Source organism: Mauremys reevesii, linkage group 1 (assembly GCF_016161935.1).
Source record: "Mauremys reevesii isolate NIE-2019 linkage group 1, ASM1616193v1, whole genome shotgun sequence".
NCBI classification, from domain to species: domain Eukaryota; kingdom Metazoa; phylum Chordata; order Testudines; family Geoemydidae; genus Mauremys; species Mauremys reevesii.
In genome coordinates, this window is record NC_052623.1 from 249245611 (window position 1) to 249258922 (window position 13312).

The following is a 13312-nucleotide window of genomic DNA, read 5'->3' on the forward strand; positions in this document are numbered from 1 at the left end:
GTGTCGCTCTCAACTGCACCTTCAAAATCAGCAGTTCAGGCTCCCTGGATGCTTAGCTGGGCCGAAATGCGTGGATGAGTGGGAATTGGAAGGGTGGCAACGACTAATACTCGTGTCTCTATCCCTTCGCCTTGCAGACCCCTGACAAGGCTTTGGCAGCGGGGGTGGTCAGAACTGCTTCCTTACAGATTGCAGCATATGCATACCCAGCGAGTGAAGGGTGGTCTGAGTGTCCTTTAAACCCATGCAGCCACATGGCCTTTGCTCTGCAAAAAGTCCGTTCCCATCAAATGGGAGGTCCTGGATCGAGGTCTGTATCTCTTGGGAGAGGCCGGCGGTCTGAAGCCAGGAGCTGTGCCTCATGACCATTGCCAATGCAACCACCTTAGCTGCCAAGTCCACCGTGTCCCACATCATTTGGAGGGAGCACCAAGCCACCGCGCTGCCCTCTTCTACCAGGGTGCCAAATTCCTGGGCCAAACCCTGCGGGAGTGACTCCTTGAACTTACAGAGGGAGTCCCATACATTAAAATTGTACCTGCCCAAGAGGTTCATCACCCGGAATTGCAGGCTGGTTGTCAAATACATTTTTCTCCCAAAAAGGTCCAGCCTTTTGGACTCTTTATTTCTGGGAGTTGAACTGGTGTGCCCCTGCTTATCCTTCTCGTTAGCCACAGAGACGACCAGCGAGCCCAGAGGTGGGTGGGCATAAAGGTACTTGAACCCTTTGGCCAGGACAAAGTACTTTTTTTCGGCCCTTTTGGAGGTGAGAGGGATGGACGATGTGGTTTGCCACAGGGCCTTGGCAATTTTCAGGACCCTATAATGCACTGGTATTGCAACACGGGCAGGGGTAGAGGCCAAGAGCACATTGAACATGGTGTCCACCTGCCTGGCCATCTCCTCCACCTCTAGGCCCAAGTTCTTGGTCATCCGTTGAAGCAGGGTCTGGTGTTCTTTAAAATTGTCCAGCAGACTGGACTGAGGGTCCTGTGATCACCTTGTCCAGGGATGAGGATGACGACTGTACCACTGAGGGAGGCTCCAGGGCATCATCCCCCGTGGGGGAAGGGGGTTTTGAGGTGGGCGCTGTCTCCTCTACCCCAACCTCTGAGTGTGCTTCATGCACCAAACCCGGCAACTTTTGCTCCGAGGTGACGGCAGATTAGTGGTGCGAAAGGGGCATCATCATCACTGGCATGCCCCACACACTCCAATAAGGCCACTGCGCTGGCTCCTGGCCATGCTGCCAAGGCCGCACCGTAGACGTCGATGAGGCCTCAGGTGCCCAATTGTGCCAGTGGAGTCTCGGCGAGGGGCTAAACTGCCCTTCCGTGCTAGAGAAATCCTCTTCTGGTGACCAGGGCGAGGTTGCCAACACCTGTGTCTGCCTGCTGACTGTCGCCGCCGGAGACGGGTGCTTGGAGGAGGAGCAGTGCCAGTACCGAGGAGACCAGTATTGCGATGGGGAGCATTCCCACAGGACAAGCGATTAAGATCTGCACCGAGAGGATGACCAGTGGGAAGGCGAATGGTGCCAGTTGTACAGAGACAGCCACCTTGCCCTAGGTGATCCGCTTTGAGATGGCAGGGACTGCGAATGCAGTGCCAGTGATCAAGGGTGAGCCCCAGAGAATCTGGGCTGTGATGCCGGAGATCTGCAACGTGGAGACGGAGAGCGTTGCCTTGGCTCGGGGGGATTGGTGGTGCTCCACTGGCCCCTGGGGGTCTTAGCTGCTGGCTTGCCCACATAGGGAGCCTTTGTCACCTCCTGCGGCATGTGCGGAGGCCTCTGCTCTCTCGGCGCCAGGGGAGGGCATCGATGTTGCCACAAGTTTGGGTCCACGTGGCTCCGGAGTGGCCAGGCAGCCCGAACTGGGTATTTTTCCTGATGCCCCATGGCCTTTCTTGCCCAGTGCCGGGGAGTCGTGCTGCTTAGTTTTCTTTCTGGGTACCAGCAACGGAGAGCGGTGCCTAGCAGAACCCGGTGCCGGGGGTGTGCTGTGCACCGAGGCCGAGGTAGTTGGAGTTAAGTCATGGCGGGATGGCTCAGAAGCTGGACCGAGAGCAGCCTACATGAGAAAAGCCCTCAAACGAATATTCCGCTCTTTCTGAGTCCTGGGTGTTTTTTTACAAACACGACACTTGTCCTTCACATGTGATTCCACCAAGCACTTAAGGCAGCTGCTGTGGGGGTCACTTAAAGGCATAGGCTTGTTATAGTCGTCGCAGGGCTTAAACCCCGGAGACCAGGGCATGCCCCACCTGGGGCAAAGTCCCTTCTGGGACTCTAACTTCTAACTACATTTAACAACTACTTACAAGGCCCTAAGGCTCAAAGTCAGAGAGGAAACCACTAGCCCTTGCTATGCAAGGAGAGGTGCTCCAACTAACCACTATGGGAGGCAAGAAGGAACTGAGAGGGTGTAGGGCCGGCAGCACCTGATATACCTAAGCATGAGCACGGCACCACAGCCGACCCTATGATACCGCTAAGGCAAAAATCTCTAACGACTGTGCACGTGCGCACACCTAGAATGGAATCAACATGAGCAAGCACTCGAGGAAGAACAGAGAGATCTCGTCCCTCTGTGACGTTGGAATTCACTTTCACTTGGGGACAATGCTTGATGGATCTAAACTCCTTACTCTTCACTGTTACACTGGCTGACACTGGCAGGTGCTGGCAAGACAGAGCCTGCAATATTCCCATACTGGTAACCTGCATGTTTCACCTCAGTGAGGCACCTGATTTTAATTGCCATAGCAATGGGGAGTCCTGATGGTTCCAGGGGCTCCCACCAGTTGACTCGTGCTGATGGTCCAAGACTCAAAGGAGAACCTAAGAACACCATTCCCCTCCAAAAGGCTGCACACACACTGTGTTCCTCCCTTAGTTTTACTTTAAAGATACTGAAGGCTAAGCATAGTCCTACCCTCCACACAATCCCTGTAATTCAGATACCATCCCCGGAAGACAGAGAACACACACATACAAGAGAGCAAACTCCTGAAGGGTCTTTTTTCTTTGCACCTATTGCACTCTGCCCAACTAGACTAGACCCTTTGGTACAGTTAATAAGCCCCAATTTATCAAGGTATTTAAGTACATGCATAACTTTACGCGTGTGAGTAGCCCCAACTCAAGTCAATGTGACTGGTCATGTGCTTACCATTACAGACACATTTACAAACCTTGCTGAATCAGGGCTTTACTATCCATGAACTTCTGCTGTCACCTCCACCCTCCAGAAGGTATCCAGAAAGAGTTCTGGTGTCCAGTACGAGCCAGCTATGGATGACTAGGTAGAGGGTAGGGCTTTTTGACCACCAAGAGCTATCGACAGATGGAACAAGTTTTCTCATGGCTCTTACCGCTGCCTTCACCATTGTATTTTAGGCAGTTCCTGAACATGGTCTTCATGTCACCCACAAACTCTTCCTTGGCGCAGTACTGACCTCCATTCAGCTTCTTCTCCATGCTAGAAATGTCCATGGGAGCCTGAAACACATCAAGATCTCCCTTCAATTACAACAAAGCATGAGAGAGGTCCAGAAGGTGGTGTTACTAGCTTCCCAAAGAGGCCAGAAGGGACTGTTATGATGATCTAGTCTGACTTCCTGCTTAACACATGGGCAAAGAACTGACTAAAGACCTAGCTTTCTACCAATCCAAAGAGTCACATACAAGACCGATGGAGCAGGTTGGACCATGTTGCATACCTTAATGATCTGGTAGTAGTTTGGAGCATATGATTCATCAACTGGTTCCAAGAAGGGCCAAGAGTCCTTGTGAGCCTTTACCACATCTAGAACTGACCGCAACAAAAGGAAGAGAAACTGTTACGCACAACCAGGCAGACATTCACTTATTTTTAACTCCTGCGAAGTGAAAGGCGAGAGTAGGAGACTGACCTTTGTACATGGCGGTGAACTCATCATCCAGTTCAAAGCTGCAAATGGGAAATGCAATAATGAACACACACTCTTATCTGCATCATTCCTCCACCCCATACCTGGTGCTGCCAACAGTAAGGTTCTGCAGAAGAACCCGTGCGTGCATCCACACTATGAACACTCATTCAAACAGACACTCTCTTGTCTGTACCGCACTCTACACCCCTCAGACATTCCTCCCACCTCAATCCCCTCCTCACCATCCTTATTACCACCCACCCCATTTACTTTATCACTGGCCACATTCCTCCTATCCCCTACCCTGAAAGCGTATGACTGCACAGGCATGTTGCACACACTGCAATGTACTCACAGATCCTTGGTCTTCCTTTCCTCCCTAGCAGGAGAACTGGGATCCAAGTGGGAAAGTTCTGGGGGAAGCTCCTTCCCCTGGGCCAGAAGCCAAGCCCGTTCTTCCCGGAGCTTCCTCCTCCTGGCTCGTTCTGCAGTGAGAGAAAGAAAGCCGTTTAGCCCCCTCATCAGTAACATGACACAAGAAAACTAAGAAGGCTATTCAGCAGCCAGTTCCAGGAGGTCCGACAGCCAAGGGCTTTACCCAGTAAACGCTGTCATCCCTCCAGCAAGGGCAGCAGCAAGGAAACAGAGAATACAGGAGCACCATACCTGCCTTTCCTCCTCTCCTCTCCACCTTAACAACAACCTATTTTGCAGTGTCACTGTTGCAAAGCTGCTGCTAGCCTGTTTCCAAACAAATTTCCACTTAACTGGCCAGCTGTGTTGCTGAGGTTTAAGAGGTCAGTGGCAGGGATGGTAGGAGCTACTTTCAGACCACCTCTGGTCTGCAGCCAGGCATTGGTTAGCAACTGTTCTGTTTCAGATGGGGAAGTTTACTGGTTTTGTGAGAGTTTAGTTGTTTTTTTTAATACCAGCTCTAAGTCACTTAAATTCACAAGCACATGGTTTTTGTACCAAGATTATGTCTCCAGAACTGTTTTCTGAGAAGACTCTGTTTCCTTGGTCACTGCAGCTGCAGCAACCCACATATGGTATGAAGGTGGGATCTCCCACAGAGGAGAATACCAGAGACTTGGAAATGTAAGGTGGAGACCCAAAGAAAGGGTAGCAGAAGATGAGAGACTGGAGGAGATTCTGGTGTATTTGCCTCCTACAGCCTCTGCACCTCAGGCCTGTTCCGTGAGATGGCAGCCTTCATGTCCCTTTTCTAGTTGTTCTTAAAGGGCCAAAGTGACACGAGACAAAGGCAGTAAAAGATGAGCAGGGCTCAAGAAATGCCACACCCTGAAGGAAAGCTATTGCTACATTCCAGGTTGTCAACTAAGGAGGGAGGTGAAAAGGGATGAAGAGAAAAAAACTGAGAATGAATGTTTCTGAACTACCTTACTCCCACTGACACCAGAAGCACCATTCCTGTCTTCAAAGGTATGTTTTTGAGGGAGAATGTCCATCAAGGATGGTGCAAACGCCTCCTAAACTTTCGCAGAACCACAAGGGGGAAGATGTTGGCGTTTTCTTTGTTTTGTGTGGCTGTCCATATTTTGTGACCAGCCACAGAGCTGGTGGATTCCTTTCCTGGTACCCCTGTTATCTGAGAAGGCACCTGAGGTCTACTGCACCACATGAGGACACCCCAGTGACTACTCCTAAGAAAAAATTGCTAACCCTAAGATAAGGGTCAGGTCTCTGAATACTGCTGAAGGGTTCATCAGAAGCAGCACCCTGAGAAAAAATTAATTCTACAACATGATTGCTACATCCAAAGAAATCCACTGAGGAGATACTGGATATTATCATTCAGGAGCTGTTTCAGACCTGGGCGTGTGTCAGAACAAAGAATGGTGAAGAGTTTTCAAGTTTACTCTTACAGGACTCTGGCTAGCAGGCGAGAGGGGACTTGGTGTAAGATAAACCTGGATACTACAGGGGTGGAATGGATATAAAAACCAAGGTATACTTTTACTGTGACCAAGTGTGACATAAATCAGGGTACTCTCCAGTGAAAAATGTCATGGATGATGAACCTGTGTCTTTTCCCAGGAGGAATCTTAATATTAGCCATTTCGGTGATGGCATCCAGATGTGTGTGTGATTCCTAAATGAGAGGAAGTTAAGAGGCCTCCTTGATACAGGTAGTGCACAGACCTTTGTCCACCACAAATGGATCCTCACTGAAGGTCTGGATGTAAGCAACATCTTGGAATTGTGCTGTGTACATGGAGATTACATGGGTTTCTGGTGTTCTGCATAGAAATTAAGGACCAGTAAATTTTTGATGAAAGTATGGCTGATAAACATCCCCTCTAACAGAATTGGTTTATCCTGACTTAGAATACCACAACTTGTAGCAGACTGTCCAATATCATGTGTGGTAACTCGGTCTTCAGCTACAGAGAAACAACTTTTTTCCAGAAGAACTACTGTATATGGGAAACCAGAAAAGGTGGCATATGTAGAAGGAATCAAAAGGGGAATTTACATCTTGTGAGCTGATCCAGAAGATCAAAGGGGAAAGAAAGGCTTTGGATCCAAGTTGGCCTGGTCAGAAAGATGGGAAGGAGGAATCCACCTGGCTTATCTTTGAACCTGGAATAGAGCAATCCCAACATATGTTCCTGTATATATATGGATCATTAAATTGATCCAGCAAGAACTACCTTAATATCACACATAACTTTTTACAGGATTAGGGTCACTGAGACCAAAGGTGCAATGGATACCCATACGATGAGTTAAGGAAAATGAATGACCTAGGAGTAACCGAGCCATTTAATACTAAATGGACAAGCCTTGTAGTGATAGTGCCCAAGAAAAATGGGAGTGTTCACTTTGTGTAGGCTTTGGGAAGCTGTCTAAATCTGATGATGCTTTGCACTGATGAGATGATTATGAATCTGGGGGAAAGCTACCATATTTCCAGGCTGGAGCTCAGTTAAAGGCACCTGCCATTAACCCTACAGTTGGACTGTTTTAATTCACTGGAATGCTTTTGGCCTACATGGGGCACTACCCATCAAACTCTGAAAGGTTGCCAGTGTCCCAAAGGTACTTCATAATTTTCCAACTGCGTATCTAGGTGATATATAGTGCCATGTGAGAGGAGAAGTTGAAATCTCTAACAGCTATTCTGGTGGAAATCCAGAAAGCTGGTTAAAACCATAAATCCAAGGAAATGCAGATGGGCCCAGCAGAGGTTCACAATCTGGGTTATACCGCACAGGGGTCGGCAACCTTTCAGAAGTGGTGTGCCGAGTCTTCATTTAGTCACTCTCATTTAAGGTTTCGCGTGCCAGTAATACATTTTAACATTTTTAGAAGGCCTCTTTCTATAAGTCTATAATATATAACTAAACTATTGTTGTATGTAAAGTAAATAAGGTTTTAAAAATGTTTAAGAAGCTTCATTTAAAATTAAATTAAAATGCGGAGCCCCCCCCCTCCCCCCCCGGGCAGTGTGAGTGCCACTGAAAATCAGCTCACGTGCTGCCTTCGGCACATGTGCCATAGGTTGCCTACCCCTGGGCTAGCAAAATATCAGATTGACAAGGTACAGACGATCTAAGTCTGCCCATAGCCTGAAACTAAAAAGCAGGTGAAGTCTCATTAGATGGTACAAATGCTTCCATTCTCCAGTTTTTTGTCATTGCAGTACCCCTTACAAAATTCAGTTAAGATGAACCATAAATGTCAAAGTCTTTGTAATCCTGAAAACCTATGTATGTGAACATCCAGTCTTACAAAATAAACTACTTCATCTTAGGGTCATTGCTGATCGGTCATGAAAAAACTTTTCATTGAGAGCGTGTCTAGTAATAAAGTGAACTGTGGAAAACCCAAAATATTACCTGGATAACTGATGTTTCTAAGGCCCACTGTACATAAAAATATGCACTGATTTTACTAAAGGTTTGATTTTAAACCAGTTTAGTTAAACCAATGCAGTAAGATTTCATGGACACTTATTTTGGTTTAAGACAAACTTATTTTGATTTGGCTTAAGTTAATTGGGAGCAGCTTTAAACTACACAGAATAAGCCACTCTTAAACCAAAATGAGACAGTCCACACAGAAATTGACACCAGTTTAATTAAATTGTTTTTAAAAACAGATTTAAGCTAACCCAGAGCAATTTTTTTGTGTAGACAAGGCCTAACACCATCAGATAATGCAGTGATTCTATTCATCTCTCTATGTACATATATGGCTGATATCAAAGCAGTATCTGAGCATCTCCCATGTATTTGCAGATTTATCCTCACAACACCTGATGTAGAGAAGTATTATGCCCATTTTACAGATGGGGAATTGAAGCACAGGAAATTACGTCACTTGGAAAAGTGACACAGGAAGTCTGTGATAGATCTGGAATTGAATGGATTTATGATTAATGCACTAGTTTTTGACTAGATTAGCTAGGACTGAAAACTAGCAAAGTATAAAGGTTATCTGTGTAACTGCGTTTTAAAAGGCTAAAGGGGTAGCAGGTAGAAGAAGCTACTCTGTTACAGGATATCTGGCCTACTACCAAACATCTGGTTATCAGACTATTCTGTATTGGAAAGTTTACTGGTTTTGTGTACTTAGTTTTTCTTTTTGTTACACTAATTCTGTATCATCTTAAACAATTCACAAGCACTTTTACTACCCCAGACATTTACATCCAGAGCGGTTTTCTGGGGACACGCTGGGTCTTCCTGGCACTGCAGCAACCCAGTCATTTGTTGCGATAACCACAGATCTGGCACTTCTGTCCCCAGATGAAATGACTGACTCATCCTGCACCCAGTTGCAGCAGCCCAAAGCAAGAGTGAAATGAAACCTGACAATGCTGCATTAAGCCCAGAAAAAACCTGTCCTCCCCACACCTGTACCACCTCTGACTTCTCAAGCTCACACTTCCTGCTGATCCATTAGCTCAGAATTACTGCAGCGGGAAGAGGAGCAGGAAGAAAGGAAGAGTAATTTCTGCTCAGCTGAGAGATTGAGGAGTTGGATAAACTGCAAATAGACTCAAACCACAGCAAATAAATGAATCCCGGTAACTCAGCTGAAAGGCAGAAGGACATTCAGACCCCATCTTATTCCTGTGACATTCTAGTGCCAATGCACACCTGTCTGATGACAGGTGTTCACATCCTCTGACTGCTTAACCCCCAAACAGTTATCTGTTAGGCAATGGTGTGTGGACAGCATGAACTAGTACTTGGAAAAGCTTCTAAAGTTGTCCCCTGCACAAAGTTGTCCCCTAGTTTTTAACCCTTGGTCCAGTCTGGACCCTGATTTATGAGCTCGCCATTTAATGGCCCACATCAATGTGGAAACTCTGCTCTTGCGGCACCCACCCTTCCCCCTTGCAAGGCAGTTCCACCTTGCAGTGTTTCTGTCTGTCCACCTGCTTCTGGCAGAATGGAATGAGTGCTGCTCAGAGGCAATGAAAACCCAACTGGGCAGGTTGACTGTGGGGAGGTGGAAGAGGGGCGGGGAGGCAGAAGATGAGGAGGGAACTGCAAGAGGAGCATAAACAGTAGGGAGGAGGAAAGGACAGAGTTACGGAAGGTGATGAAGCCAGGATGGTAGGAGGAAGACAGAACTGAAGGGGATACAAGAGGACAAGGAGGGAGAAGGAAAAGGGAATACAGGCGCCCAAACAAGAAGAGGCCAGAGAATAACAAACCCACTTCTGAGGTAACACAATCACTGATTCCATCTTGGACGTATATGAAGGAGTCTATGGCATGGAAGGAGCACAAAGGACATATCTCAATTCAGTTTAACAACCCCATCAGGGGCCCTTTTCAATGTCCCCACCTCCACTTCACACAGCAATTACAGGTACCTTCCACTGCTTTGACCTTCTCCTCCATCTCCCTCTTCCTCTCCTCCTTTAGCAGCTGTTCCTGCTCCTTCTTCTGCACTGCCAGAAGGATCTGGCGCTCCTCCTCTTCCTCCCTGCGCCTTTGCTTCTCCATCCTGCTGAGCACACTTGGAGTCACCTGGGATAAAGGGCCACATATGAAATTGTAATGGGAGTAAGCGTAAGGTGGCATGGGCTTATACGGATCTGATCAGCTGCAGATTTACTTTGAAGGAGACTTAAAAATGTAACTACAATAAGTGATGGAAACAAAAACACCTACAATCTCTCTGTCAAAGAGGCTACACTCTATGAGCTGTATTCTCCTCCCATTGTGTACAGTTCTTATCCCATCCCAGTTCCTTCTCCCTCGATCCCTGGCATGTTGTAATTCGTGTGTATGATCCAGCTAGACTGTAAATTCCACGGAGCAGGTACCACATCCTCTTATTAATCTGTGAAGTGCCATGCACACATATGGCACCGGGGAAAAGGCACCAAGGGAAAAACTTTATTTGCTTGATTTCATTATAAGCCGAATGCTTGGATCATCCATCAACATTCCCATCCCACTGACAGTTCTACAAAGCACAGACGCCCTGAACATACCAAGGAAAACTATCACACTTGGAAATAACCCATATGCCCATAGGCTCTCCACCTCCAGTCTCAGGGTATAAACAGCAACAATCACTTAGGCACAAGGCATTTCCTGAAGATTAATGATCAGATGAGGTCCCTCAGCTGCCTCTCAGGCCATCAACTTTTCCTTGCCCACCATTAATCCCCAGAAAAAGCCCTGCACCTTGATCACTATTGCTTTACTGTTTCACCTGCCTGGAAATAGGACCTGTGGGTGCTTTGATAAATGGCTTGAAAGGTTAATACAGTGAACCCAGACATATTGTAAGTGCCTCCATTTTTTCTTTCTTTCCTGAAATGCTATTTAGCAATGTCCTGCAGCAATGCCCCTTGGAGAATCACCCCACACTATCCCCTACCCGCTGCCTCTGGCGGGAACAGTACTTGAGGGGAAATTGTTCTTCACCTCATGTTGCCCACCAGTAGACTCATACAATAGTTACAGAGATTTGTTCAGTCAGGGCCCTGGAGTGCTTTACAGCATTACCAGTGGATCCCACATTAAAGTGCACACTGAAGAAAAAACAGAAACACCTGTTCTATTCTGACCAGAATGCAGTGAACCCTGTGGGCCTTACCTTACCCCATGGAGTGGTCTCAGTTATTAAGATTCAGAATCCCCAAAGGGCTACAGTACCCAATTAATCCTGCCAGACTCACTGCCTGCATCCCAGGGGAATTAGCACAGAATCTCAGCAATTAGAGATGGTAAAGACTCTTTACAACATGTAGTCCATTTCCCCAGCCACTACAGGACTCTTCCTATAGTGTAAGATCTTTGCCCAGTTGTAATATCACAAGCAACAGGACTCCTGTCACTTTCCAAGGGAAACTATTCCATGGGTTTATGCACCCCACTATTAGCCAATATCTCTTGATATTAAATCTAAAATTAAATCTGTTTCCTTGTAAGTCAACCTTTCCAGCCCTCAGTCACTGTAGCTGCTTTTCTCAGAATCCCCTCCAGTGGGTTTACATCCTCCTAGTCTCAAGATGCCCAGAACTGAACTCAGTACTCCAAGTGCAGTCACAACAGAGCAGCAAAGAGAGGGAGTATCAGCTCCTTGTTCCATGGGACGATGCCTCTTTGTATGAGGTTCAGAGCTGCACTGCCATATCAAAACACGAACGTCTCTCTAATTTAACTTCCTCTATCACCCGGAGGTCTCATTAGCTTTGTGACCTGACCAGAGGCCCAATCCTATGAACAGGAGCATACATAAATGTAGAGGTGAGAGTAATCCCACTAACATCAGTAGGGCTACTAATGTGAGTCAAGTCCCTCATATGCATAAGCGTGTACACAACTGGGCCCCATATTTTTAGATTCTTAGTCTCCTTACATGTCTCTACCCTCTATGAGGTTCAAACCACCTCCCTGATTAGCATGTGCTAATGTCATTAGCGTGCTAACATGTACGAAGACAATAAGACAAAGGATGACCAGGCGCCGGTGGCAAGTCCATAGCAGATTTTATTTATGATGCATCAGCCAGTTTTTTTTATACACATGACAGTGGATCCAAGCCAATCTGTATGTCTCACCAGACACCATTTCTGCAGATGCTAAGCTATTAATACGATCCTCTCTTCTCTCAGTCTCCACATTTATATGCACAATGGTTATGGTCATGCATATAAATGTGTTCTAGAGAGGTGTTGGCGAACATCTAGCATGCAATTCTCAAAAGACCGTTTTCAGAGCTAGTCCAAGTGCACTTATCTTTCCTATGACATTCAGTATCTCCCCACAATGTGGAGACAGGAGCCACAGGGCTTATACTACCCTTTGGACAGAAGACGGTGTTTATAAAGCATACAAGAGTTTTAAACAAACCAAAAGATGCCCCCTTCCTCCCCTAGCAGATCTGGTGCCATTCTGGTGTGCGTTAAGAGGAAAACAGAAAAATCACCAACCCAACACAATGAGCACTGCGATTCCAACATACAGCCACCCCAAAACAACATTTGTTCCCAGTGTCTCTGGCAGTCTGACCGGGCCTGCTCAAGAAGTCTGATTACACCAGATATAGGATGGGTGCTTTAAGATGTTCTAGATGGATAGTGGCCTGATTTTCAGAGGGGCTGAGTGTGTGCAACTTCCAATGAAGTCAGCTAGAGCTATGGGTGCTCATCTTGGAAATCAGGCCACAGATACCCAAGCAGGCAGCCAGGTCTTGTGTTGGAAGGTGTCTCCTTGCACACCTGTTTGGAATGAGAAATGCCAGCACGGAACAGAAATAAAACTTTCTGAACCCAATAGTTGGCAAGGATTTTTTTTCTGCAATTTCAATGTAACCACCTCCTTCCTTCCTACAGAGGGCACTGCGAGACATAGCATCACCATCCCTAGGTTCTGCCTTTCACGTTGGCTTCCGAAATGGGCCATCTCAGGATATTCAGTCAACATAAGGAGATGGAGGACTGGTCCCCTTGGCCTCCCACAGCTCGTGCCCCTTCCCCTCATCCCCTGAATGTTCTCTGCTAGGATTTCCGCAGTTTCTCCTTAATGAGGGTGCTGCTCAGAAGGTTTTTAATGAGGAGTTAATCTGAACCACCTGTTGAGAAATCCCCGGAGGGGTCAGAAGCCTACGGAGCAGTTACAGCTCAGATTTAAGAAGCATCCAGAGCCTGGGGCTAGAGGGAAAGGGTCATGTACACAACACCACACTGAGCAGGAATGACATTTTGTGCCTGAATCTTACCAATGCAGCCCCTAACCAACCTTTAGCAAACTGCTCACCAGATATTCTGGCACTTTTCCTGGCTCCCACGTGGCACATGTCACTGCAATGTCATGCTGGGCAGCTAACAGACTCCCCCTCTCTGCAAATATGAATGTCCTGAGACACAGTAACCGCTGGCACCCCCAACTCCAAAGCA

The 13312-nt window shown here is 47.0% G+C and overlaps 1 protein-coding gene across 2 annotated transcripts in view; it reads right to left on the bottom strand.

Moving 5' to 3' along the window:
- Positions 1 to 13312, bottom strand: part of LOC120375653 (cat eye syndrome critical region protein 2) — a 124738-nt gene that overhangs the window by 12930 nt on the left and 98496 nt on the right. For both annotated transcript variants that reach the window (XM_039496434.1, XM_039496444.1), the window contains exons 9-13: positions 9770 to 9926; positions 4271 to 4400; positions 3916 to 3953; positions 3724 to 3815; positions 3376 to 3502 (exon numbers count right to left, since the gene is read on the bottom strand). In XM_039496434.1, coding sequence (XP_039352368.1) covers positions 3376 to 3502; positions 3724 to 3815; positions 3916 to 3953; positions 4271 to 4400; positions 9770 to 9926 — 544 coding nt within the window. The remainder of the gene's footprint in view (positions 1 to 3375; positions 3503 to 3723; positions 3816 to 3915; positions 3954 to 4270; positions 4401 to 9769; positions 9927 to 13312) is intronic.